Here is a 26,810-nt window from a genome sequence, read left to right on the forward strand (position 1 = left end):
TCGTTATCACTGCTCTGAGTGACTTCATCTTAATTTGAACCTTTGTAAGTGTTCAAAAAAAAATTTTTAGAATAAGTCTCACCTAGCCTTCTGGCTTCAGTACCACAATATAGTGTGGAATAATACCCCTTTTCTGTAGTAGGAGGGGTAATTTAATTATCACCTGCTGGGAATACAGCTTGTGAATTTTTTCCCATACTACCTCCTTGTCGGAGGGAGACTTGGTAAAGCAGACTTCAGGAGCCTGCGAAGGGGAAACGTCTCGACATTCCCATCTGTACCCCCGGGATACTACTTGTAGGATCCAGGGGTCCTGTACGGTCTCAGCGCCATGCTGAGAACTTGTCAGACGCGGTGGAACGCTTCTGTTCCTGGGAATGGGCTGCCTGCTGCAGTCTTCTTCCCTTTCCTCTATCCCTGGGCAGATATGTTCTTATAGGGACGAGAGGACTGAGGCTGAAAAGACGGTGTCTTTTTCTGCAGAGATGTGACTTAGGGTAAAAAACGGTGGATTTTCCAGCAGTTGCCGTGACCACCAGGTCCGATGGACCGACCCCAAACAAGTCCTCTTCCTGTATACGGCCATACTGTGCCGTTTGGAATCTGCATCACCTGACCACTGTCGTGTCCATAACATCTTCTGGCAGTTATGGACATCGCGTTTATTCATGATGCCAGAGTGCAAATATCCCTCTGTGCATCTCGCATATATAGAAATGCTCTATAGTCAATAAAATACTGTCCCTGTCAAGGGTATCAATATTTTTAGTCAGGGAATCCGACCAAGCCACCCTAGCTCTGCACATCCAGGCTGAGGCGATCGCTGGCCGCAGTATAACACCAGTATGTGTGTATATACTTTTTATTATATTTTCCAGCCTTGTCAGCTGGTCCTTGAGGACGGCCCTATCTATAGACGGTACCGCCACTTGTTTTGATAAGCGTGTGAGCGCCTTATCCACCTTAAAGGGTGTTTCCCAACGCGCCCTAACTTCTGGCGGGAAAGGGTATACCGCCCATAATTTTCTATCGGGGGGAACCCACGCATCATCACACACTTTATTTAATTTATCTGATTCAGGAAAAACTATGGTAGTTTTTTCACATCCCACATAATACCCTCTTTTGTGGTACTTGTAGTATCAGAAATACGTAACACCTCCTTCATTGCCTTTAACGTGTGGCCCTAATAAGGAATACGTTTGTTTATTCACCGTCGACACTGGATTCAGTGTCCCTGTCTGTGTCTGTGTCGACCGACTAAAGTAAACGGGCGTTTTAAAACCCTTGACGGTGTTTTTGAGACGTCTGGACCGTACTAATTGTTTGTCGGCCGTCTCATGTCGTCAACCGACCTTGCAGCGTGTTGACATTATCACGTAATTTCCTAAATAAGCCATCCATTCCGGTGTCGACTCCCTAGAGAGTGACATCACCATTACAGGCAATTGCTCCGCCTCCTCACCAACATCGTCCTCCTACCTGTCGACACACACGTACCGACACACAGCACACACACAGGGAATGCTCTGATAGAGGACAGGACCCACTAGCCCTTTGGAGAGACAGAGGGAGAGTTTGCCAGCACACACCAAAAACGCTATAATTATATAGGGACAACCTTATATAAGTGTTTTCCCTTATAGCATCTTAATATATATATAAGCATATCGCCAAATTAGTGCCCCCCCTCTCTGTTTTAACCCTGTTTCTGTAGTGCAGTGCAGGGGAGAGCCTGGGAGCCTTCCCTCCAGCCTTTCTGTGAGGGAAAATGGCGCTGTGTGCTGAGGAGATAGGCCCCGCCCCTTTTTCGGCGGCCTCGTCTCCCGCTCTTAACGGATTCTGGCAGGGGTTAAATATCTCCATATAGCCTCCGGAGGCTATATGTGAGGTATTTTTAGCCAAAATAGGTATTCATTTGCCTCCCAGGGCGCCCCCCTCCCAGCGCCCTGCACCCTCAGTGACTGCCGTGTGAAGTGTGCTGAGAGGAAAATGGCGCACAGCTGCAGTGCTGTGCGCTACCTTTAGAAGACTGAGGAGTCTTCTGCCGCCGATTCTGGACCTCTTCTTACTTCAGCATCTGCAAGGGGGCCGGCGGCAAGGCTCCGGTGACCATCCAGGCTGTACCTGTGATCGTCCCTCTGGAGCTGATGTCCAGTAGCCAAGAAGCCAATCCATCCTGCACGCAGGTGAGTTCACTTCTTCTCCCCTAAGTCCCTCGTTGCAGTGATCCTGTTGCCAGCAGGACTCACTGTAAAATAAAAAACCTAAGCTAAACTTTCCTAAGCAGCTCTTTAGGAGAGCCACCTAGATTGCACCCTTCTCGGCCGGGCACAAAAATCTAACTGGCTTGGAGGAGGGTCATAGGGGGAGGAGCCAGTGCACACCACCTGATCCTAAAGCTTTACTTTTTGTGCCCTGTCTCCTGCGGAGCCGCTATTCCCCATGGTCCTTTCAGGAACCCCAGCATCCACTAGGACGATAGAGAAATCTTATTTTCTCTGACGTCCTAGTGGATGCTGGGTACTCCGTAAGGACCATGGGGATTATACCAAAGCTCCCAAACGGGCGGGAGAGTGCGGATGACTCTGCAGCACCGAATGAGCAAACTCAAGGTCCTCCTCAGCCAGGGTATCAAACTTGTAGAATTTTGCAAACGTGTTTGATCCCGACCAGGTAGCAGCTCGGCAAAGTTGTAAAGCCGAGACCCCTCGGGCAGCCGCCCAAGAAGAGCCCACCTTCCTCGTGGAATGGGCTTTGACTGATTTAGGATGCGGCAGTCCAGCCGCAGAATGTGCAAGTTGAATCGTGCAACAGATCCAGCGAGCAATAGTCTGCTTTGAAGCAGGAGCACCCAGCTTGTTGGGTGCATGCAGGATAAACAGCGAGTCAGTTTTTCTGACTCTAGCCGTCCTGGAAACATAGATTTTCAGGGCCCGGACTACATCCAGCAACTTGGAAGCCTCCAAGTCCCGAGTAGCCGCAGGCACCACAATAGGTTGGTTCAAATGGAACGCTGATACCACCTTAGGGAGAAATTGGGGACGAGTCCTCAATTCTGCCCTGTCCATATGGAAGATCAGATAGGGGCTTTTGCATGACAAAGCCGCCAATTCTGACACACACCTAGCCGAAGCCAAGGCCAAAAGCATGACCACTTTCCACGTGAGATATTTCAACTCCACGGTCTGAAGTGGCTCAAACCAATGTGATTTTAGGAAATCCAACACAACGTTGAGATCCCAAGGTGCCACTGGGGGCACAAAAGGGGGCTGAATATGCAGCACTCCCTTAACAAACGTCTGAACTTCAGGCAGTGAAGCCAGTTCTTTTTGAAAGAAAATAGACAGGGCCGAAATCTGGACTTTAATGGATCCCAATTTTAGGCCCATAGTCACTCCTGACTGTAGGAAGTGCAGAAATCGACCCAGCTGAAATTCTTCTGTTGGGGACTTCATAGCCTCACACCAAGCAACATATTTTCGCCATATGCGGTGATAATGTTTTGCTGTCACATCCTTCCTAGCTTTTATCAGCGTAGGAATGACTTCAACCGGAATGCCCTTTTCCATCAGGATCCGGCGTTCAACCGCCATGCCGTCAAACGCAGCCGCGGTAAGTCTTGGAACAGACAGGGCCCCTGCTGTAGCAGGTCCTGTCTGAGAGGCAGAGGCCAAGGGTCCTCTGAGATAATTTCTTGTAGTTCCGGGTACCAAGTCCTTCTTGGCCAATCCGGAACGATGAGTATAGTTCTTACTCCTCTCTTTCTTATTATCCTCAGTACCTTTGGTATGAAAGGAAGAGGAGGGAACACATAAACCGACTGGTACACCCACGGTGTCACTAGAGCGTCCACAGCTATCGCCTGAGGGTCCCTTGACCTGGCGCAATATCTTTTTAGCTTTTTGTTGAGGCGGGACGCCATCATGTCCACCTGTGGCCTTTCCTAACGATTTACAATCAGCTGGAAGACTTCTGGATGAAGTCCCCACTCTCCCGGGTGGAGGTCGTGCCTGCTGAGGAAGTCTGCTTCCCAGTTGTCCACTCCCGGAATGAACACTGCTGACAGTGCTATCACGTGATTTTCCGCCCATCGGAGAATCCTTGTGGCTTCTGCCATCGCCATCCTGCTTCTTGTGCCGCCCTGTCGGTTTACATGGGCGACCGCCGTGATGTTGTCTGACTGAATCAGCACCGGCTGGTTTTGAAGCAGGGGTTTTGCCTGACTTAAGGCATTGTAAATGGCCCTTAGTTCCAGAATGTTTATGTGTAGGGAAGCTTCCCGACTCGACCATTGTCCTTGGAAGTATCTTCCCTGAGTGACTGCCCCCCCAACCTCGGAGGCTTGCATCCGTGGTCACCAGGACCCAGTCCTGTATGCCGAATCTGCGGCCCTCGAGTAGATGAGCACTCTGCAGCCACCACAGCAGAGACACCCTGGCCCTCGGGGACAGGGTGATCAGCCGATGCATCTGAAGATGCGATCCGGACCACTTGTCTAACAGATCCCACTGAAAGATCCTTGCATGGAACCTGCCGAATGGAATTGCCTCGTAAGAAGCTACCATCTTTCCCAGGACTCGCGTGCAGTGATGCACCGACACCTGTTTTGGTTTTAGGAGGTCTCTGACCAGAGATGACAACTCCTTGGCCTTCTCCTCCGGGAGAAACACCTTCTTCTGTTCTGTGTCCAGAATCATACCCAGGAACAGCAGACGCGTCGTAGGAACCAGCTGCGACTTCGGGATATTCAGAATCCAGCCGTGCTGTTGTAGTACTTCCTGAGATAGTGCTACTCCAACCAACAACTGCTCCCTGGACCTCGCCTTTATAAGGAGATCGTCCAAGTACGGGATAATTATAACTCCCTTCTTTCGAAGGAGTATCATCATTTCGGCCATTACTTTGGTAAATACCCTCGGTGCCGTGGACAGACCAAACGGCAACGTCTGGAATTGGTAATGGCAGTCCTGTACCACAAAACGGAGGTACACCTGGTGAGGTGGGTAAATGGGGACATGTAGGTAAGCATCCTTGATGTCCAGTGATACCATGTAATCCCCCTCTTCCAGGCTTGCAATAACCGCCCTGAGCGATTCCATTTTGAACTTGAACTTGCTTATATAAGTGTTCAAGGCTTTCAAATTTAGAATGGGTCTCACCGAACCGTCTGGTTTCAGTACCACAAACATTGTGGAATAGTAACCCCGTCCCTGTTGAAGGAGGGGAACTTTTATTATCACCTGCTGGAGGTACAGCTTGTGAATTGCCGCCAGTACTACCTCCCTGTCCTGGGGAGTAGCTGGCAAGGCTGATTTGAGGTAACGGCGAGGGGGAGACGTCTCGAATTCCAGCTTGTATCCCTGAGATACCACTTGTAGAACCCAGAGATCCACCTGTGAGCGAACCCACTGGTCGCTGAAGTTCCGGAGACGGGCCCCCACCGCACCTGGCTCCACATGTGGAGCCCCAGCGTCATGCGGTGGACTTAGTGGAAGCAGGGGAGGATTTTTGTTCTTGGGAACTGGCTATATGGTGCAGCTTTTTCCCTCTACCCCTGTCTCTGGGCAGAAAGGACGCGCCTCTAACCCGCTTGCCTTTCTGAGGCCGAAAGGACTGTACTTGATAATATGGTGCTTTCTTAGGCTGTGAGGGAACCCGAGGTAAAAAAGTCGACTTCCCAGCTGTTGCTGTGGATACGAGGTCCGAAAGACCATCCCCAAACAATTCCTCACCCTTATAAAGCAAAATTTCCATGTGCCTTTTAGAATCAGCATCACCAGTCCACTGCCGAGTCCATAATACTCTCCTGGCAGAAATGGACATCGCATTAATTCTAGATGCCAGCCGGCAAATGTCCCTCTGTGCATCTCTCATATATAAGACTACGTCTCTAATATGCTCTATGGTTAGCAATATAGTGTCCCTGTCAAGGGAATCAATGTTATCAGACAGGGAATCAGACCACGCTGCTGCAGCACTGCACATCCATGCTGAAGCAATAGCAGGTCTCAGTATAGTACCCGAGTGTGTATACACAGACTTCAGGATAGCCTTCTGCTTTCTATCTGCAGGCTCCTTTAAGGCGGCCGTATCCTGAGACGGCAGTGCCACCTTTTTTGATAAGCGTGTGAGCGCCTTCTCCACCTTAGGGGATGTCTCCCAGCGTAACCTATCCGTTGGCGGGAAAGGGTACGCCATTAGTAACCGCTTAGAAATTACTCGTTTTTTATCTGGGGAACCCCACGCTTCTTCACACAATTCGTTTAACTCATCAGATGGGGGAAAAGTCACTGGCTGCTTTTTCTCCCCAAACATAATACCCTTTTTTGTGGTAACCGGGTTAATGTCAGAAATGTGCAACACATTTTTCATTGCCGTAATCATGCATCGGATGGCCCTAGTGGATTGTATATTTGTCTCATCCTCGTCGACACTGGAGTCAGACTCCGTGTCGACATCTGTCTGCCATCTGAGGTAGCGGGCGTTTTTGAGCCCCTGACGGCCTCTGAGATGCCTGGGCAGGCGTGGGCTGAGATGCCGGCTGTCCCAAAGCTGCGTCATTGAACCTTTTATGCAAGGAGTTGACACTGTCGGTTAATACCTTCCATATATCCATCCACTCAGGTGTCGGCCCCGCAGGGGGCGACATCAAACTTATCGGCACCTGCTCCGCCTCCACGTAAGTGTCCTCATCAAACATGTCGACACAGCCGTACCGACACACCGCACACACACACAGGGAATGCTCTGACTGAGGACAGGACCCCACAAAGTCCTTTGGGGAGACAGAGAGAGAGTATGTCAGCACACACCACAGCGCTATATAATCAGGGATTTACACTAACAAAAGCGATTTTCCCTATAGTTGCTTTTATATATAGTTTGCGCCTAAATTTAGTGCCCCCCCTCTCTTTTTTACCCTTGATGTCTGGAAACTGCAGGGGAGAGCCTGGGGAGCTGTCTTCCAGCGGAGCTGTGAAGAGAAAATGGCGCCGGTGTGCTGAGGAAGATAGCCCCGCCCCCTTCTCGGCGGAGTTCTCCCGCTTTTTTATCTGTATAATGGCGGGGGATTATGCACATATACAGCTTTAAGCTGTATTATGTGTCAATTAGCCATGTAAGGTACTCTAATTGCTGCCCAGGGTGCCCCCCCCCAGCGCCCTGCACCCATCAGTGACCGGAGTGTGTGGTGTGCATAGGGAGCAATGGCGCACAGCTGCAGTGCTGTGCGCTACCTTAATGAAGACCGAAGTCTTCAGCCGCCGATTTCCTCCGGTTTCTTCCGTCTTCTGGCTCTGCAAGGGGGACGGCGGCGCGGCTCCGGGAACGGACGATCGAGGTCGGGCCCTGTGTTCGATCCCTCTGGAGCTAATGGTGTCCAGTAGCCTAGAAGCACAAGCTAGCTGCAAGCAGGTAGGTTTGCTTCTCTCCCCTAAGTCCCACGTAGCAGTGAGTCTGTTGCCAGCAGATCTCACTGAAAATAAAAAACCTAAAATACTTTTCTTTCTAGGAAGCTCAGGAGAGCCCCTAGAGTGCATCCAGCTCTGGCCGGGCACAGATTCTAACCGAGGTCTGGAGGAGGGGCATAGAGGGAGGAGCCAGTGCACACCAGATGTAGTACCTAATCTTTTCTTTAGAGTGCCCAGTCTCCTGCGGAGCCCGTCTATTCCCATGGTCCTTACGGAGTACCCAGCATCCACTAGGACGTCAGAGAAAAGTTTTATGGTAAGGACTTACCTTTGTTAAAACTCTTTCTGCGAGGTACACTGGGCTCCACAAGGAATGGACAATGGGGTGTAGAATAGGATCTTGATCCGAGGCACCAACAGGCTCAAAGCTTTGACTGCTCCCAGAATGCACAGCGCCGCCTCCAATATCACCCTGCCTCATAGCACAGGAACTCAGTTTTTAGTTAACCAGCCCAATGCAGTAGCAGGAAAAGAGACGACAACGGTTAGTAGCCACAACACCGCATTCTCACGACAGGAGACATGTCAGCGGCTAATGCCATACCAACCCAAAGAAGCTAAGTGCGTCAGGGTGGGCGCCTTGTGGAGCCCAGTGTACCTCGCAGAAAGAGTTTTAACAAAGGTAAGTTCTTACCATAAAACTCGTTTTCTGCTGCGGGGTACACTGGGCTCCACAAGGAATGGACAATGGGGATGTCCTAAAGCAGTTCCTTATGGGAGGGGACGCACTGTAGCGGGCACAAGAACCCGGCGTCCAAAGGAAGCATCCTGGGAAGCGGCAGTATCGAAGGCATAGAACCTTATGAACGTGTTACCAGAGGACCACGTAGCCCCTTGCACAATTGGTCAAGGGTCGCACCACGTTGGGCCGCCCAAGAAGGTGCAACAGACCGAGTAGAATGGGCCGTAATGTGAGCAGGAGCTGACAGACCAGCCCTCACATAAGCATGTGCAATCACCATTCTAATCCATCTGGCCAGAGTTTGCTTATGAGCAGGCCAGCCACGTTTGTGAAATCCAAACAAAACAAAGAGAGAATCAGATTTCCTAACAGAAGCAGTTCTCTTCACATAGATACGGAGAGCCCGTACCACATCCAAAAACCGCTCTTTGGGAATCAAATCAGGAGAGACAAAGGCCGGAACCACAATCTCCTGATTAAGGTGGAACGAAGAAACCACCTTAGGTAAATATCCGGGATGAGTCCTAAGAACCGCCCGGTCACGGTGAAAAATCAGATATGGGGAACTACAAGACAAGGCACCCAGATCCGACACTCTTCTAGCAGAGGCAATAGCCAGCAAGAACACCACCTTAAGGGAAAGCCACTTAAGGTCAGCTGAACCAAGAGGTTCAAATGGAGGCTCCTGCAACGCCTCCAAAACCACCGACAAGTCCCAAGGAGCCACAGGCGGGACATAGGGAGGTTGGATACGCAACACACCCTGAGTGAAAGTATGAACATCAGGTAAAGTCGCAATTTTTCTCTGAAACCACACCGACAAGGCAGAAATATGAACCTTAAGGGAGGCCAGACGCAGGCCTTAATCTAGGCCCTGCTGCAGAAAAGCCAAAAGTTGGGCTGTACTAAACTTGGAAGCATCATAATTGTTAGATGCGCACCAAACAAAGTAGGAATGCCAGACCCTATGATAAATCCGAGCAGAAGCCGGTTTCCGGGCCCGCAACATAGTTTTAATGACCCCTTCAGAAAACCCCTTAGCCCTCAAGACGGAAGCTTCAAGAGCCACGCCGTCAAAGATAGCCGGGCTAGGTCCTGGTAGACACAAGGGCCCTGAACGAGGAGGTCTGGGCGTTGTGGAAGTAGAATTGGACGCTCTGACGATAGGCCCTGCAGGTCTGAGAACCAGTGCCGTAAGGGCCACGCTGGAGCTATGAGAAGCAGATTTCCTTTTTCTTGCTTGAACTTCCAAATTACCCTGGGCAGGAGTGACACCGGAGGGAACACATACGGCAGCCAAAACCTCCACGGCACCGTCAGCGCATCCATGAATGCTGCTTGAGGATCCCTTGTCCTTGCTCCGAAGACCGGAACCTTGTGATTGTGTCGAGACGCCATCAGATCCACGTCTGGAAGACCCCACTTTTCCACGAGTAGTTGAAACACTTCTGGATGGAGGCCCCACTCGCCGGCATGCACGTCCTGACGACTGAGAAAGTCCGCTTCCCAATTCAGGACTCCCGGAATGAATATTCCCGATATGGCCGGTAGATGGCGTTCCGCCCAACGTAGAATCCGTGAGACTTCCTTCATTGCCAAACGGCTTCGAGTGCCGCCTTGATGATTAATGTAAGCCACTGTGGTGGCGTTGTCCGACTGTACTTGAACAGGACGGTTCTGAATTAAATGCTGGGCCAAGTTCAACGCATTGAAGACCGCCCGCAATTCCAGAATGTTGATCGAGAGTAGAGATTCCTGCTTGGTCCACCGACCCTGAAGGGAGTGTTACTCCAGCACCGCGCCCCAACCTCTCAGACTGGCATCTGTCGTCAACAGGACCCAGTTGGATATCCAGAAGGGACGACCCCTGCACAATTGCTGGTCCCGGAGCCACCAGTGTAGCGACAGACGGACCTCCGGAGTCACGACGATCATTTGAGATCTGATCCGGTGAGTCAGGCCGTCCCACTTGGCTAGAATCAGCCTCTGGAGGGGGCGAGAATGGAATTGAGCATACTCCACCATGTCGAATGCGGATACCATTAGGCCCAGCACCTGCATCGCCGAATGTATCGACACTTGCGGACGAGAAAGGAAGCAACGAATCCTGTCCTGAATCTTTCTCCTGAGACAAGAACAACCTCTGGTTGTGAGTGTGCACCATGCTCTGCGCAGGGACCAGGGAGGATTTCTTCCAGTTGATGAGCCATCCGTGGGCTTGTAGAAACCGGACCGTCATATCCAGATGACACAGGAGAAGATCTGGGGAATTTGCCAGGATTAACAAGTCGTCCAGATACGGCAGTATCCTGACCCCTTGACGGCGGAGTACCACCGTCATAACTTTGGTGAAGACTCGCGGAGCCATTGTTAAACCAAAAGGTAACGCCCGAAATTGGTAATATAGGTTGCCAATAGTGAACCTCAGGTATTGTTGATGTGACACTGCTATAAGAATATGCAAGTAAGCATCCTGTATGTACAGGGAGACCATGTAGTCCCCAGGTTCCAAGGCCAGAACTATAGAGCGAAGGGTTTCCATACGGAACTTGGAAACCTTCACAAACCTGTTCAATGCCTTGAGGTTGAGAATGGGGGACGGGAAGACCCATTCGGTTTCAGGACCAGAAACAGCGGAGAATAGTACCCCCTGCCCCTCTGCGCAAGAGGCACCTATACTACGACTTCTGTATCCAGGAGGGTCTGTACCACCGAGTGTAGAGTGTTTGCCTTTGTCTGGTCCAAAGGGACGTCTGTTTGGCAAAATCAATGAGGGGGTCGGTATTTGAAGGCTATGGCGTAACCTCGAGTGACGACTTCCCGTACCCAGGCATCTGAAGTGGTCTTCAACCATTCCTGGGTGTACCCTAGAAGCCGGCCCCCCACCCTGGGATCCCCCAGGGGGAGGCCCGCCCCGTCATGCGGCAGGCTTATCGGTCTTGGCAGCTGGCTGACGGGCAGCCCAGGCTCTTTTGGGCTTCGGCTTACCAGGTTTGGGAGTGCGGGCCTGCTTATGGTACGCCTGACCTTTTGCTTTACCTGAAGGACGAAATGGCCGAAAGGACGTACCTTTAGCCTTCGACACAGAAGGAGCGGTATTAGGCAGACAGGCAGTTTTGGCAGTAGCCAAGTCAGCCACAATCTTATTTAAGTCCTCCCCAAACAAAATATCTCCCTTGAAAGGGAGTACCTCCAGGGTTTTTCTTGAGTCCAGATCCACAGACCAGGATCTCAGCCACAGTATCCGGCGAGCTAGGACTGACGTAGTAGAGGGCTTGGCTGCTGGGATACCGGCATCAGAAGCCGCCTCTTTAATATATCGAGACGCTGTGACAATATATGACAAGCATTGTCTAGCATGGTCAGAAGAGATTTCAGCTTCTAACTCCAAGGCCCATGCTTCAATAGCCTCAGCAGCCCATGTAGCTGCAATAGTGGGCCTTTGTGCAGCACCCGTGAGGGTGTAAATAGCTTTCAGACAACCCTCCACACGTTTATCCGTAGGGTCTTTTAGAGACGTGACGGTAGTTTCAGGTCTTGCCTGAAAATAACAAACAGATAACATAAATACAGAAAACTCTTCAGGAGCTTCCAGCGACGTGATTGTCTCAACCGGACAAATTTTCTAAACTGAGTCTGGTAGGAGGGGCATAGAGGGAGGAGCCAATGCACACTATCAAATTCTTAAAGTGCCCAAGGCTCCTAGTGGACTTGTCTATACCCCATGGCAATAAATGGATTCCCAGTATCCCCAAGGACGTAAGAGAAAGACACGTTTTTGATCCTTCTGGTTTTTAACAATAATTGTTACACATTTACAATGTTTCTTTCACTTTTTTAAATTTTTGTGTGATTTTTTTTGTGATTATAAAAATGAACAGAAAGTAAAACTTAGAATTAGGGCTACTGGCGACACCACAAAAAAAATAAAATATTTTTTCTTTTAAAATGTGGAGAGTTACATCTAAATAATTGATAACTTAACTTAAACCAAGGCAACGCTGGGTACTTCAGCTAGTAATTTATAATTCTTAATTAATCTTATAAAGAATAACAGTAACTAAGAAGAGGAAAAATAAGAAATACAAGGTAGGAGGTAGAAAGGGAAGGAGAAGGTATGGTAGAAAAGGGAGAAGGGAGGGAACAACCATTATGGAGTTAAAAAAAAAAAAAAAAAGAAAGAAAAAAAAGTCTGCGGTCCATGAATATAGGGGAGAACGGATTGAATCAAAGGATTTAAGAACCAGGATCACGTGTCTTGTGGGATCGCATACATGTAAGTCTTTATAGTCAGCTGAGGACTTCTGTTCCAACTAGGGAGGCCCAAAAACTGTCAGGAAGCTCCAATCCCGGGGATTTCGGGATCAGACGGCCCTCTGATTTTGTAATGTCGGGCAGCGTTGAGCATCCTCAGGACACTCAGACACTGCCCAGCTTCCTCTGCGCAGCGTGACGTCAAGTCACGTTGCGCAGCCAGCCATCACCCGCAGGAAGTGTCCCGCCCTCCCACCGGTGTTAGATGGTAAATTATGGGAGCGGGGCGGCCACACAGGAAATAATCCAATCCCGGGTAACCTTAGATTGACCATTTTTCAATCCCGATACCCGGAATTGAAAAAATGGCTCAGGGTTGGCCACCCCAATTCCAACCAAAATGTCCTTCATTGACATAAAATTATCTATCTTATGAAACCATTCCTTGCATGTGTGAGGCTTGGTGGAGTTCCACAACAACAAGATAACTCAGCGATCTGCATTACCAAGATGATGGAGTAATGTATTTATGCACCGGTATCAAAGAGCATCTGAGTAACTAAAACGCGGGGTTTTTAAGTACTTCTGTACCTAAAATTTGCTACAAGGTGGCAATAACGTCAGCCCAGAAATTTGATAAACGAGGACACTCTAACCAGACATGACACAGTGAACCTAGAGCAGAGAAACATCTCCAACAGGAACCAAGGGTGGAGGGATACATAGCATGAACTTTTATGAACTACATCCACCTTAAAATGTTGCCTACATTTTTAATTAAAGACTAAAGCTAGGTACACACCCGAATTACGTGTCAGCAGACCTGCTGTTGCGATAACCGACCGACCAAGGTAAGTGCACACATTTTCTGAACAGACGCTCGACGTGTTGGTCAGGATCACCAGCTGGGTGGAGCATTTGGATTTCCCCAGCTGTGAAGTCAGCCCCCTCGCAGCAAGTTGTACGGGCAGTTGGCTGGCAGATGGCCTAATATACTATATCTACAAATATATCGGCCATCGCCTGTGCTACACAGCTAACACAGTATGACTGTGAACATCGTTTACAGACATATTGGGGGTACACACCCACTGATGGGCTCACGATATATCGGCCGTTCGCCAATGTGTATCAAGCTTAACTTATAAAAGATTCATTATAAATAAAAGGCTTATAATTAAATACGCCATTTTTTAAATAATTCTGCAAATTAACTCAAACCCTAACAGCTTAGCACAATAACACATCTTGCATCAGGAATGATGTTATAATAAAACTAATTTCCCCCAAAATAAAAATCCACATTACAATAAAGGGTGTCAATAATGGAATGCAGTCGGGATCCCAACAGTCAGAATACCTACAGCGGAATCCTGCCGGTCAGTACTGGGGTTAGGCTGCGGGGGTGGGGGAGGTTAGGTTTAGGCTGCAAGGGGTAAAGGCAGAGACATATTTAGACATGCCCTACAGGATTTAATTTTTGTGGTAGGTGGGGAGTGGACAGAACTGCCTTGTATTGTACAAATCAATAAAAAACACATTGGCCTCAATAGGAAAAAACATAAAACACAATGGCCCCGACAGGTATACATTGGCCCCCACTAGAATAAATAAAACACATTGGCCCCCAATGGAAAAAATAAATACCACAATGGGCCCGACTTTGGAGCACATCATTTTATATTCGCTGTGTGTCGCAACAGTAGCCGTACCACTTGCAATATCACAGCAAAGATGGCCATGTCACCAAACCGAGCCAAATCTCATCCTAACCCTCTGCTCCACACTCTCTGGGTACCCCGTCTGTACCCCCCAGTCTGTCTATTCCTCCCATTTAGAATGTAAGCTCTCATGAGTAGGGCCCTCTTCCCTCATGTGCTTATCCTTTTCTTACTTCAATAATCTTCAACTGCACCAAATCCCGTGGTCTTCTGGCACCCGATACTTATTTCAGTGTCATCTGCTGATTTACAGTTCCTTGCTAAAGTATTCACCCCCTTGGTTTTTTACCTATTTTGTTACACTACAACCTGTAATTTATTTATTTTTATCTGAAGTTTATGTGATGGATCTGAGCAAAAAAGTTGGTGAAGTGAAATGAGAAAAAGTTATATAAAAAAGATTTTTTATAAATAAAAATTTTAAAATTGGCATGTGCATATGTATTCACCCCCTTTGCTATGAAGCCCCTCAAAAGTTCTGGTGCAACCAGTTACCTTCAGAAGTTACATAATTAGTGAAATGAAGTCCACCTGTGCCCAATAAAAGTGTCACATGATCTGTCAGTATAAACACACCTTTTCTGAAAGGCCCCAGAGGCTGCAACACCACTAAGCAAGAGGCAACACACCATGAAGACCAAGGAGCTCTCCAAACAAGGTAGGGACAAAATTCTTGAGAAGTTCAAGTCAAGGTTGGGTTATAAAAAAAATATCCAAATCTTTGATGATCCCCCGGAGCACCATCAAATCCATCATCTTCAAATAAAAAAATAAGAATTTACTCACCGATAATTCTATTTCTCGTAGTCCGTAGTGGATGCTGGGGACTCCGTAAGGACCATGGGGAATAGCGGCTCCGCAGGAGACTGGGCACAAATAGAAAGCATTAGGACTACCTGGTGTGCACTGGCTCCTCCCCCTATGACCCTCCTCCAAGACTCAGTTAGGATACTGTGCCCGGAAGAGCTGACACAATAAGGAAGGATTTTGAATCCCAGGTAAGACTCATACCAGCCACACCAATCACACCGTACAACTTGTGATATGAAACCCAGTTAACAGCGTGATAACAGAGGAGCCTCTGAATAGATGGCTCACAACAATAACCCGATTAGTTAACAATAACTATGTACAAGTATTGCAGACAATCCGCACTTGGGATGGGCGCCCAGCATCCACTACGGACTACGAGAAATAGAATTATCGGTGAGTAAATTCTTATTTTCTCTGACGTCCTAGTGGATGCTGGGGACTCCGTAAGGACCATGGGGATTATACCAAAGCTCCCAAACGGGCGGGAGAGTGCGGATGACTCTGCAGCACCGAATGAGAGAACTCCAGGTCCTCCTCAGCCAAGGTATCAAATTTATAGAATTTTGCAAACGTGTTTTCCCCTGACGAAGTAGCTGCTCGGCAAAGTTGTAAAGCCGACACCCCTCGGGCAGCCGCCCAAGATGAGCCCACCTTCCTTGTGGAATGGGCTTTTATTGATTTAGGCTGCGGTAATCCTACCGCAGAATGCGCCCGCTGAATAGTGCTACAAATCCAGCGCGCAATAGACTGCTCAGAAGCAGGAGCACCCAGCTTGTTGGGTGCCATCAGGATAAACAGCGAGTCAGTTTTCCTGACTCCAGTCGTCCTGGAAAAATAAATTTTCAGGGCCCTGACTACGTCCAGCAACTTGGAATCATCCAAGTCCCTAGTAGCCACAGGCACCACAATAGGTTGGTTCAAATGAAAACCTGAGACCACCTTCGGGAGAAACGGAGGACGAGTCCTCAACTCTGCCCTATCCATATGGAAAATCAGATAAGGGCTTTTACATGACAAAGCCGCCAATTCTGACACACGCCTGGCCAAGGCCAAGGCCAACAGCATGACCACTTTCCACGTGAGATACTTTAGCTCCATGGTTTTAAGTGGCTCAACCAATGCGACTTTAGGAAATCCAACACCAAGTTGAGATCCAAAAAGTGCCACAGGAGGCACAAAAGGAGGCTGAATATGTAGTACTCCTTTACCCAAAGTCTGAACTTCAGGCAGTGAAGCCAGTTCTTTCTGGAAGAAAATCGACAGAGCCGAAATCTGGACCTTGATGGACCCCAATTTGAGGCCCAACGTCACCCCTGCTTGCAGGAAGTGCAGGAATTGACATAGTTGAAATTCCTCCGTCGGGGCCTTCATGGCCCCCACCAAGCAACAAATTTTCGCCAAACGCGGTGATAATGTCTTGCGGTGACATCCTTCCTGGCTATGATCAGGGTAGGGATGACTTCCTTCGGAATACCCTTTTCCTTTAGGATCCGGTGTTCTACCGCCATGCCGTCAAACGCAGCCGCGGTAAGTCTTGGAACAGACAGGGTCCCTGCTGCAGCAGGTCTCGTCTGAGCGGCAGAGGCCAAGGGTCCTCTGCCAGCATCTCTTGAAGTTCCGGGTATCAATCTTCATGGCCAATCCGGAATCACGAGTATGGTTTTCACTCCTCGCCTTCTTATTATTCTCAGTACCTTGGGTATGAGAGGTAGAGGAGGAGACACATAAACCGACTGGTACACCCACGGTGTCACTAGAGCGTCCCCAGCGATCGCCTGAGGGTCCCTTGACCTGGCGCAATATCTTTTCAACCTCTTGTTGAGGCGGGACGCCATCATGTCCACCCGTGGTCATTCCCAACGGTTTACCCGCATTTGGAAAACTTCTGGATGAAGTCCCCATTCTCCTGGGTGTAGGTCGCCCATCGGAGAATTCTTGTGGCTTCTGCCATCGCCATCCTGCTTCTTGTGCCGCCCTGTCTGTTTACATGGGCGACCGCCGTGATATCGTCTGATTGGACCAGTACCGGCTGGTTCTGAAGCAGGGGCCTTGCTTGGCTTAGGGCATTGTAAATGGCCCTTAGCTGCAGAATATTTATGTGAAGCGAAATCTCCTTGGAAATTTCTTTCCTGTGTGACTGCACCCCAGTCCCGAAGGCTGGAATCCGTGGTCACCAGGACCCAGTCCTGTATTCCGAATCTGCGGCCCTCTAGTAGATGAGCCCTCTGCAGCCACCACAGCAGCGACACCCTGTTTCTTGCTGACAGGGTTATCCGCTGTTGTATCTGTAGATGGGACCCGGACCATTAGTCCCCCAGGTCCCACTGGAACGTCCTTGCGTGGAGCCTTCCGAATGGAATTATGCTTCGTACGAAGCTACCATTTTTCCCAGGACTCGTGTGCATTGATGTACCGACACCTGTCCTGGTTTTAGGATGTCTCTGACTAGAGATGACAACTCCTCGGCTTTTTCCACTGGAAGAAACACTCTTTTCTGGTCTGTTCAGAAACATTCCCAGGAACAGAAGACGTGTCGTCGGGACCAGCTGTGACTTTGGAATATTGAGAATCCAGTCGTGCTGTTGTAGCACATCCCGAGAGAGTGCTACCCCCAACTGTTCTTTGGACCTCGTCTTTATCAGGAGATCGTCCAAGTACGGGATAATAAAAACTTCCTTCTTGCGAAGGAGTATCATCATTTCGGCCATTACCTTGGTAAAGACCTTCGGTGCCGTGGACAAGTCCAACAGCAGCGTCTGGAACTGATAGTGACAGTCCTGTACCACACATCTGAGGTACTCCTGGTGAGGAGGGTAAATGGGGACATGCAGGTACGCATCCTTGATGTCCAGGGAGACCCTGTAATCCCCCTCGTCCAGGCTCGTAATAACCGCCCTGAGCGATTCCATCTTGAACTTGAATCTTCTGATATAAAAAATTCAAGTATTTTAATTTTAAGATGGGTCTCACCGAACCGTTCTGTTTCGGTACCACAACCATTGTGGAATAGTAACCCCTTCCTTGCTGAAGGAGGGGCACCTTGACAATCACTTGTTGTGATTATAGTGTTGAATAGCCATCAACACCGCCTCTCTGGCAGAGGGAGGTGTCGGTAAGGCAGATTTTAGGAAACAGCGGGGGGAAGAACGTCTAGAACTCCAGCCTGTACCCCTGAGATACTACTGGAAGGACCCAGGGATCCATGTGAGAGAGCCCACTGGGCGCTGAAATTTCTGAGACGGGCCCCCACCGTACCCGGGTCCGCCTGAGCAGCCCCAGCGTCATGCTGTGGGCTTACCGGACGCAGGGAGGACTTCTGCTCTTGGGAACTAGCTGTGTGCTGCAGCTTTTTCCTCTACCTTTGCCTCTCGGCAAAAAGGATGAGCCTCTAGCCCTCTTGCTTTTCTGGGGCCGAAAGGACTGTACTTGATGATACGGTGCTTTCTTTTGTTGTGGGGTAACCTGTGGCAACAAAGTCGATTTCCCAGCAGTAGCTGTGGAAACGAGGTCTGAAAAAAACATCCCCCAACAGTTTTACCCCCTTATAGGCAAAATTCCATGTGCCGATTCAAGTCGGCATCGCCTGACCATTGCCGAGTCCATAACCCCCGTCTGGCGGCAATGGACCTAGCGCTTATTTTTGATGCCAGCCGGCCAATATCCCTCTGTGCATCACGCATGTATAAGACCACGTCTTTTGTATGCTCTATTGTCAGCAAAATATTGTCCCTATCCATAGTTATTTTCCGACAGGGAATCTGACCACGCAGCGGGAGCACTGCACAACCATGCCGAAGCAATGGCTGGTCGCAATATAATGCCCCAGTGTGTGACTATATCTTTTAGGGTAACCTCCTGCTTTCTATCAGCAGGTTCCTTCAGGGCGGCCGTATCCGGAGACGGTAGTGCCACCTTTTCTGATAAGCGTGTAAGCGCTGTATCTACCCTATGGGGTGTTTCAATTTCTTACCGGGGGAAGACCACGCTTCCTCACACACCTCATTTAATTCCTCAGATGCAGGAAAAACTACTACTAGTTTTCTCTCACCAAACACAATACCCTTTTATGTGGTACCTGGGGTATTATCAAAAATGTGTAATACATTTTTCATTGCCTCAATCATGTAACGGGTGGACCTATTTGGAGGGTACACTAGTCTCATCGTCGTCGACACTGGAGTCGGTATCCGTGTCGACATCTGTGTCTGCCATCTGAGGTAGCGGGCGTTTTTAGAGCCCCCCATGACATTTGAGACGCTGGAACAGGCCCAAGCTGAGTAGCCGGCTGTTCTGTGTCGTCGACCTTTTGTGTAAGGAGTTGACACTTTCACGTAATCCTTACATAAGTCCAACCACACCGGTGTCGACCCCGCAGGGGGTGACAACATATTTACAGGCACTCGCTCCGCCTCCACATCATTATCCTCCACATAGATGTCGACACAGCCGTACCGACACACAGCACACACACAGGGAATGCTCTGACAGAGGACAGGACCCCACAAAGCCCTTTGGGGAGACAGAGGGAGAGTATGCCAGCACACACCAGGCCGCTATATGTCACAGGGATATCACCTACAAAAGTGTTTTCCCTTATAGCTGCATATATATATATTGTATACTGCGCCTAAAATGTGCCCCCCCTCTCTTTTTAACCCTTTCTTGTAGTGTATTAACTGCAGGGGAGAACCAGGGAGCTTCCCTCCAACGGAGCTGTGAGGGAAAAATGGCGCCAGTGTGCTGAAGGAGATAGCTCCGCCCCTTTTTCGCAGACTTTTCTCCCGCATTTTTATGGATTCTGGCAGGGGTTAAAAAGCACCTATATAGCCTCGGGGGCTATATATGGTGCCAGTTTGCCAGCCAAGGTGTCAGTATTGCTGCTCAGGGCGCCCCCCCCCAGCGCCCTGCACCCATCAGTGACCGCAGTGTGAGGTGTGCATGAGGAGCAATGGCGCACAGCTGCAGTGCTGTGCGCTACCTTGATGAAGACTGATGTCTTCTGCCGCCGATTTCAGGAACAACTTCTTGCTTCTGGCTCTGTAAGGGGGCCGGCGGCGCGGCTCTGGGACCGGACTCCGAGGCTAGGCCTGTGTTCGATCCCTCTGGAGCTAATGGTGTCCAGTAGCCTAAGAAGCCCAAGCTGGCTGCAAGCAGGCAGGTTCGCTTCTTCTCCCCTTAGTCCCTCGTAGCAGTGAGCCTGTTACCAACAGGTCTCACTGAAAATAAAAAACCTAAAACTAACTTTCTATCTAAGAAGCTCAGGAGAGCCCCCTAGTTTGCACCCAGCTCGTCCGGGCACAAAGATCTAACTGAGGCTTGGAGGAGGGTCATAGGGGGAGGAGCCAGTGCACACCAGGTAGTCCTAAAGCTTTCTATTTGTGCCCAGTCTCCTGCGGAGCCGCTATTCCCCATGGTCCTTACGGAGTCCCCAGCATCCACTAGGACGTCAGAGAAAAACATGATACCACAACAAAGCTGCCAAGAGAGGGCTGGCCACCAAAACTCACAGACCGGGCAAGGAGGGCATTAATCAGAGAGTTCCACAGCAGAGACTGGTGTATCTGCGCATGTGACCACAATAAGTCGTACACTCCATAGAGCTGGGCTTTATGGAAGAGTGGCCAGAAAAAACCCATTACTTAGTGTTAAAAAAAAAGAAGGCACGTTTTGAGGTTGCCAAACCCAACACATCCCATCACCCCAAGAACACCATCCCACAGTGAAATATGGTGGTGGCAGCACAGCATCATGCTGTGGAGATGTTTTTCAGCAGCAGGGACTGGTAAACTGTTTCGAGTCGAGGGAAAGATGGATGGTGCTAAATACAGGGATATTATTGAGTAAAACCTGTTTCAGTCTGCCTGTGATTTGAGACTGGGACGGAGGTTCACCTTCCAGCAGGACAATGACACTCTAGTGCAGGCCTGGCCAACCTGTGGCTCTCCAGCTGTTGTAATACTACAAGTCCCATCATGCCTTGCCACAGTTTTGCTATTAGGGAATGCTAAAACTGTGGTAGGGCATGCTGGAATGTGTAGTTTCACAACATCTGGAGAGCCACAGGTTGGCCAGGCCTGCTCTAGTGGTTTAAGGGAAAAATGTTTAAATGTGTTGGAAAGGCCCAGTCAAAGCCCAGATCTCAATCCAATTGAGAATCTGTGGTCAGACTTGGAAGATTTCTATTCACAAGCGGAAACCATCCAACATGAAGGAGCTGGAGCAGTTATCCTTGAGGAATGGGCAAAAATCCCAGTGGCAAGATGTGGCAAGCTCATAGAGACTTATCCAAAGCGACTTGCAGCTATAATTGCCGCAAAAGGTGGCTCTACAAAGTACTGAAGTTAGGGGGGTGAATAGTTATGCACGCTGAAGTCTTCTGTTATTTTGTCCTATTTGTTGTTTGCTTCACAATAAAAAAATAAAAAAAATATCTTCAAAGTTGTAGGCATGTTTTGTGAAAGGAATGATGCAAACCTTCAAACAATCCATTTTAATTCCAGGTTGTGAGCCAACAAAACATGAAAAATGCAAAGGGGGTGAATACTTTAGCAAGGCACTGTAGCTATGTTTATTTACCGTGTACTTGTCCTATATTGGGCTGTATTAATTTTAAGTCAGATTTCCCGACTTGTCGGATAATCGGGAGTTTAAGATCGAATCCAGATTCAACCTATTCAATCAAACTCCCGTTTATCCGACAAGTCAGAAAATCCGACTTGTCGGAAAGCACGTGGATCGGCAGATTAGCAAGCGAATCCATGTGTTTTGTCGGATTTGCGGCCAAATCCGACAGGTTTTAGCCCTGTTTCCGACAATGTCAAAGTCGGATCTGCATTGTCGGGAACGGCCAAATCCGACACTGAAATGTTGGATTCTTTCCGTCTGAAAGGATCCAACATCATTTGAATACACCACATTGTCTTCAACTGTAAGTTGTTGTTTTCCTGTTTTGATTATTTATGTACTCTGTAACTGGGCCCTGCTGAACCCTTGTGGCACCATATAAAGGATAATAATAATAATAATTATTTTACACCAACACAGTTCCTAATAAAACTGAATCATAGGACACTTTAGGTTAGGGTTAAGCACTAGGGGGTGGGTTAGGGTTAAACTGCTGCGGGGGGTGGGGGTGGTTGCAGTGGTGAGGCTGTGGGAATGGTGGGTTAGGGAAAGGGTTTAAACACAAGAATGTCAGGATTTTGACTGTCGGGATGCCGCTATTATACTGACTCACGGGATTTTGTACCCAACCTGTCAAAAATGGCTGTAGATGCATTACTAAGAAATAACTTTGAAACAAGAAAACACATACTGTACCTGAAATAATCACAAGATGCAGCTAAGAGAATCCGATGAGCTTCTACAGATTTCCCTTCCAATTTAAGTACAACATCAAACAATATACCTCCATCACGGAGACCCACAAGACCACTCAGGAGAGCCTGAGAGTGCCCTGTACTTCTATATGTTTTGCAGGTGTTCTGTGTAAGTGGTTGCGCCTTGGGTGCATGATCTGGCTTCAAAACCTCGTGGTCTTCTGCCATTTTTTGCAAAACTGTTCTGAATCCAAAACGAGCACCTGGACCAATGACTCATCCATACGAAAACAATGAAACCTGTACTGTGATTAGAGATCTCAGGTATACCTGTGAATTTGTAATAAAATATTTTACTGCAAAATTCATTAAAAGGCTCTATGTTATGCATTTTTGCTCTTACAATGTTTATTATTAAGCCTAAAAACAGCAGGAAGTGACAAGTATTAGTGAAACTTTGGTTTAAACAAAAACAATTGCTGCTTTGCTATGCAAGAAATGCGTAGCATCAGTTTGTACGTATATCGTCTTGGCAAATGGAGACACACACCATCAGAGCTGGGTACACACTGCCACTTCATAACAACAAATCGTCTACTTCGCTCAGTGTGTACGGTTGTTGCGTGCTCCTGTGTTCGCTAACAAAAGACGCTAGGTTTGCGATTTTGCTAGTGATCTTGTTTGTGTTAATGAAAGATGGAACATGATCGCTCTGTCCTTCGTTAAAGTCTTTGCAGTGTGTACACAGAATCTGGGCTCAATGTCGGAACAAATGATCATCGTTCCAGTGTGTACCCAACTTAAGATTGACCGACAGAGCAGCTAGTTTGAAATAAGTGATTTAATTATACGCCAGAATAGAACTTTTCTCGGACATATCCACCAGCCTTTAGTGAAGGCCCTGGTGTGCCATGGCACTACTTGGCTAATCAGAGTCATTGCAATACCTGAGTAAAATAGGAAGACCTAAGCCACCTTCTCTAGGGGGCATATGTACTAAGCCTTTGAGAGCGATAAAGTGGAGAGAGATAAATTACCAGCCAGCCAATCAGCTCCTGCTATGTTACAGGCTGTGTCTGAAAAAGAACATTTAGGAGCTGACTGGTTGGTACTTTAGCTCTTCAAGGCTTAGTACATCTGCCCCTAGGCATCTATGATTGTTTCAGATGAATTTGTAACAGAGGCATTGGAGGGAATAGTGCAACTGAGTGAACTGAATCAGGTAGTGTCTGGAATACTTACAATATTCTGGAGAGTATAATCATGTTTATTACACTGTAGCACTTCCTAGATATATATGGTTTCTGCCAGTGTATCTTGCACAATATGTTTAAACAGAGGTGGTAAATGAACGCAATATAGTCGGTCATTTCATATAGTCAAGTGAATTCTGAAATATTTTATTGAGCGCAATCTACACTGAAAACTGAAGCTCAACTTGAGGTTTTTTTTTTTTTTTTTTAAATGGACCAGGAGCTGGAATGGTATCGGCACAGATTTACTATAAACCTTGTAACCCAATAATACCTCAAGGTCACCAATTCTTTGACCAGTATAGGAGGGATGCTTAGAAAGGATGAGGACGACATTAGCAAAGAGGGATATTTCATCTTCGGCATTACCTATATTAATTCCAGGTTAAGCTTGGGTAAAACAAATATTACATGCTAGGGGTTCAATAATTAGGGCAATAAAAGCCGCTGGTGATAATAAATGAGCCAGAAACCAGCTCTTCATCAAGGACTGTGGTGGAAGGCTTGTGAAGAGCCTCACTCACAAATGGCTAGGAAAACCTGTCAATGGATTCTCCATGTTAAAGCAAGTGCCAGTGAAGGAAGTTTATGCATGTTGATGTACTGCATAAAATCAATTGTGTCATGTGTTGTTAAACATCTGTATGGACTGGACAAAGCCCTCATGGTCACTATGGAGTTCAGTCTGTTCACCAGACTCTTAGGGTCAGTATTTTACAGTGATATAAATGGTAGGGGATACAGTTATGTGACCGGCGGTCACAATACCGATGCCGGGATCCAGCCCCCTTACAATGCCAACTAACAGGTACTATTCCCACTTGTGGGTGTACACCCATAGAGTGAGTATAGAACCTGTGACGAGCGCAGCGAGCACGCAAGGGGCTTAGTTGCGCTTGCGCCCCCCCTCCCGGGCATCTAAAAGCCGGGATCCCGGTGTCAGTATGGTCTCCCGACCGCCAGCCACGCAAACCCAACCCAAATGTTAGTTAACACAACCAGAGGGAAGAGATGCCTGGTTTGGGGGATCACTATTATCCTGGCACTCATTGTATCTGGGTGAAATAATAAATGCTTAAAAATAGGATTTTAAATTACCTACCGGTAAATCCTTTTCTCGTAGTCCGTAGAGGATGCTGGGGTCCACATTAGTACCACGGGGTATAGACAGGTCCGCCAGGAGCCATTGGCACATTAAGAGTTTGAGAGAGTGGGCTGGCTCCTCCCTCTATGCCCCTCCTACCAGACTCAGTCTAGGAAACTGTGCCCGAGGAGACGGACATCTTCGAGAGAAGGATTATACACAGATAGTGGCGAGATTCATACCAGCTCACACATACAAGGCACATCAAGCTAACGAGCTTGAAAAACTTCAGCAACAGCTGAAACATTACTTACCCAGTAATAATGCAGTACATAACTAACAACAAAGTTGTACTTAACCAGATAACAACAGCAGGAAAACGAAGCGCTGGGTGGGCTCCCAGCATCCTCTACGGACTACAAGAAAAGGATTTACCTGTAGGTAATTAAAATCCTATTTTCTCTTGCGTCCTAGAGGATGCTGGGGTCCACATTAGTAAAACATTGCAAACGTGTTCGACCCAGACCAAGTTGCTGCTCGGCAAAGTGTAATGCCGAAACACCCTGGGCAGCCGCCCAGGAAGACCCCACCTTACGAGCAGAGTGGGCCTTAACAGACTTAGGACACGGCAATCCCGCCGTGGAATACGCATGCTGGATAGTGAACCTGATTCAGCGAGAGCTAGTCTGCTTAGAAGCAGGACACCCAATTTTCTTCGGATCATATAGGACAAAAAGAGTCCGATTTTCTGTGACAAGCAGTCCTCTTCACATAGATCTTTAGAGCCCTTACCACATCTAAGGACTTAGATGAAATTGAGGAGTCAGTAGCAACTGGCACCACAATAGGTTGGTTGATATGAAATGCCGACACAACCTTCGGAAGAACTGCTGACGTGTCCGGAGCTCAGCTCTATCTTCATGGAATATCAAGTAGGGGCTCTTACAAGACAAAGTCCCCAACTCCAACACACGTCTAGCAGAAGCTAAGGCCAACAAAGTGACAGCCTTCCACATAAGAAACTTGACCTCTACCTCTTGCAGAGGCTCAAACCAGTCAGACTGGAGAAACTGCAACACCACGTTAAGATCCCATAGCAACATAGGTGGTACAAAGGGAGGCTGGATGTGCAGAACTCACTTCAAAAAGGTCTGAACCTCAGGGAGGCCAGCCAATTGTTTCTGGAAGAAAATGGATTGGGCCAAAATCTGGATCTTCGCAGATCCCAACCTCAGGCCCATATCCACTCCTGCCTGCAGGAAGAGGAGAGACTGTCCCAGTTGAAACTCCATCGTAGGAAACCTCTTGGACTCACACCAAGACACATTTTTTCCAAATACGATGGTAATGTTTAGACGTTACTCCTTTCCTAGCCTGTATCAGGGTAGGAATAACTATGTTCGGAATGCCCCTCCGAGCTAGTATCAGGCGTTCAACCTCCATGCCGTCAAATGTAGCCATGGTAAGTCCCAGGGCCGGATCTAGGGGGGGGGCGAAGGGGGCGACCGCCCCCCCCTAACACAGTCATAGCCACGCCCACTTTTGAGCAGAAGAGAGCTCTCCGGGGAGAGCCTGAAGCCGAACGATGTGCTGCAGCTTATACCACAGCAGCACAGAGGAGCCAGCAGAGCAAGGGTTACAGAGCATTTGCCCCTCGCTTGCTGGTGTGTGTGTACTAGGGCTAATAAATACAATTATCCCATAGCACAGTTACATGTACATAGAACAATCACAAAGCACTATCTCAGTCTCACTCAAAAAGTTCAGTCAGAATTGAGAGAGGAGGAGTTAGGATTGCAGATGGGAGGAGTTGGGACTGTAGAGGGAGGAGTCAAGATTAAACAGTAAACCGCCCCCCCTAAAGAAAAGTCTAGATCCGTCCCTGGTAAGTCCTGATAGTCGAACGGCCCCTGCTGCAGCAGGTCCTCTCGAAGAGGAAGGGGCCTCAGCTCTTCTTGTAGTAGATCCAGTAGCTCCACGTACCAAGCCCTTCTCGGCCAGTCTGGAGCAATGAGGATCGCTTGAACCCTTGTTCTCCTTATGAGCTTTAGGATTCTTGGGATGAGTGGGAGTGGTGGAAACACGTACACTGAATGGAACACCCACGGAGACACCAGGGCGTCCACTGCCACTGCCTGTGGGTCCCTCGACCTGGAACAATAAAGCTGAAGCTTCTTCTTGAGACGAGAGGCCATCATGTCTATTTGGGGTA

The 26,810-nt window shown here is 48.4% G+C and overlaps 1 protein-coding gene across 9 annotated transcripts in view; it reads right to left on the reverse strand.

Annotated features, from left to right (window-relative positions):
• Nucleotides 1-26,810, reverse strand: part of KLHL22 (kelch like family member 22) — a 181,668-nt gene that overhangs the window by 122,433 nt on the left and 32,425 nt on the right. For 5 of the 9 annotated variants that reach the window (XM_063913022.1, XM_063913024.1, XM_063913021.1 and 2 more), the window contains one exon: nt 22,263-22,591. The exons of 3 other annotated variants lie outside the window; for them this stretch is intronic. In XM_063913022.1, coding sequence (XP_063769092.1) covers nt 22,263-22,489 — 227 coding nt within the window. In that variant the 5' untranslated portion in view covers nt 22,490-22,591. Of the gene's footprint in view, nt 1-22,262; nt 22,592-26,810 lie in introns of those variants that run through there. One more of the 9 variants, XM_063913029.1, reaches the window with a different exon arrangement.

Source organism: Pseudophryne corroboree, chromosome 1 (genome assembly GCF_028390025.1).
Source record: "Pseudophryne corroboree isolate aPseCor3 chromosome 1, aPseCor3.hap2, whole genome shotgun sequence".
NCBI classification, from domain to species: Eukaryota; Metazoa; Chordata; class Amphibia; order Anura; family Myobatrachidae; genus Pseudophryne; species Pseudophryne corroboree.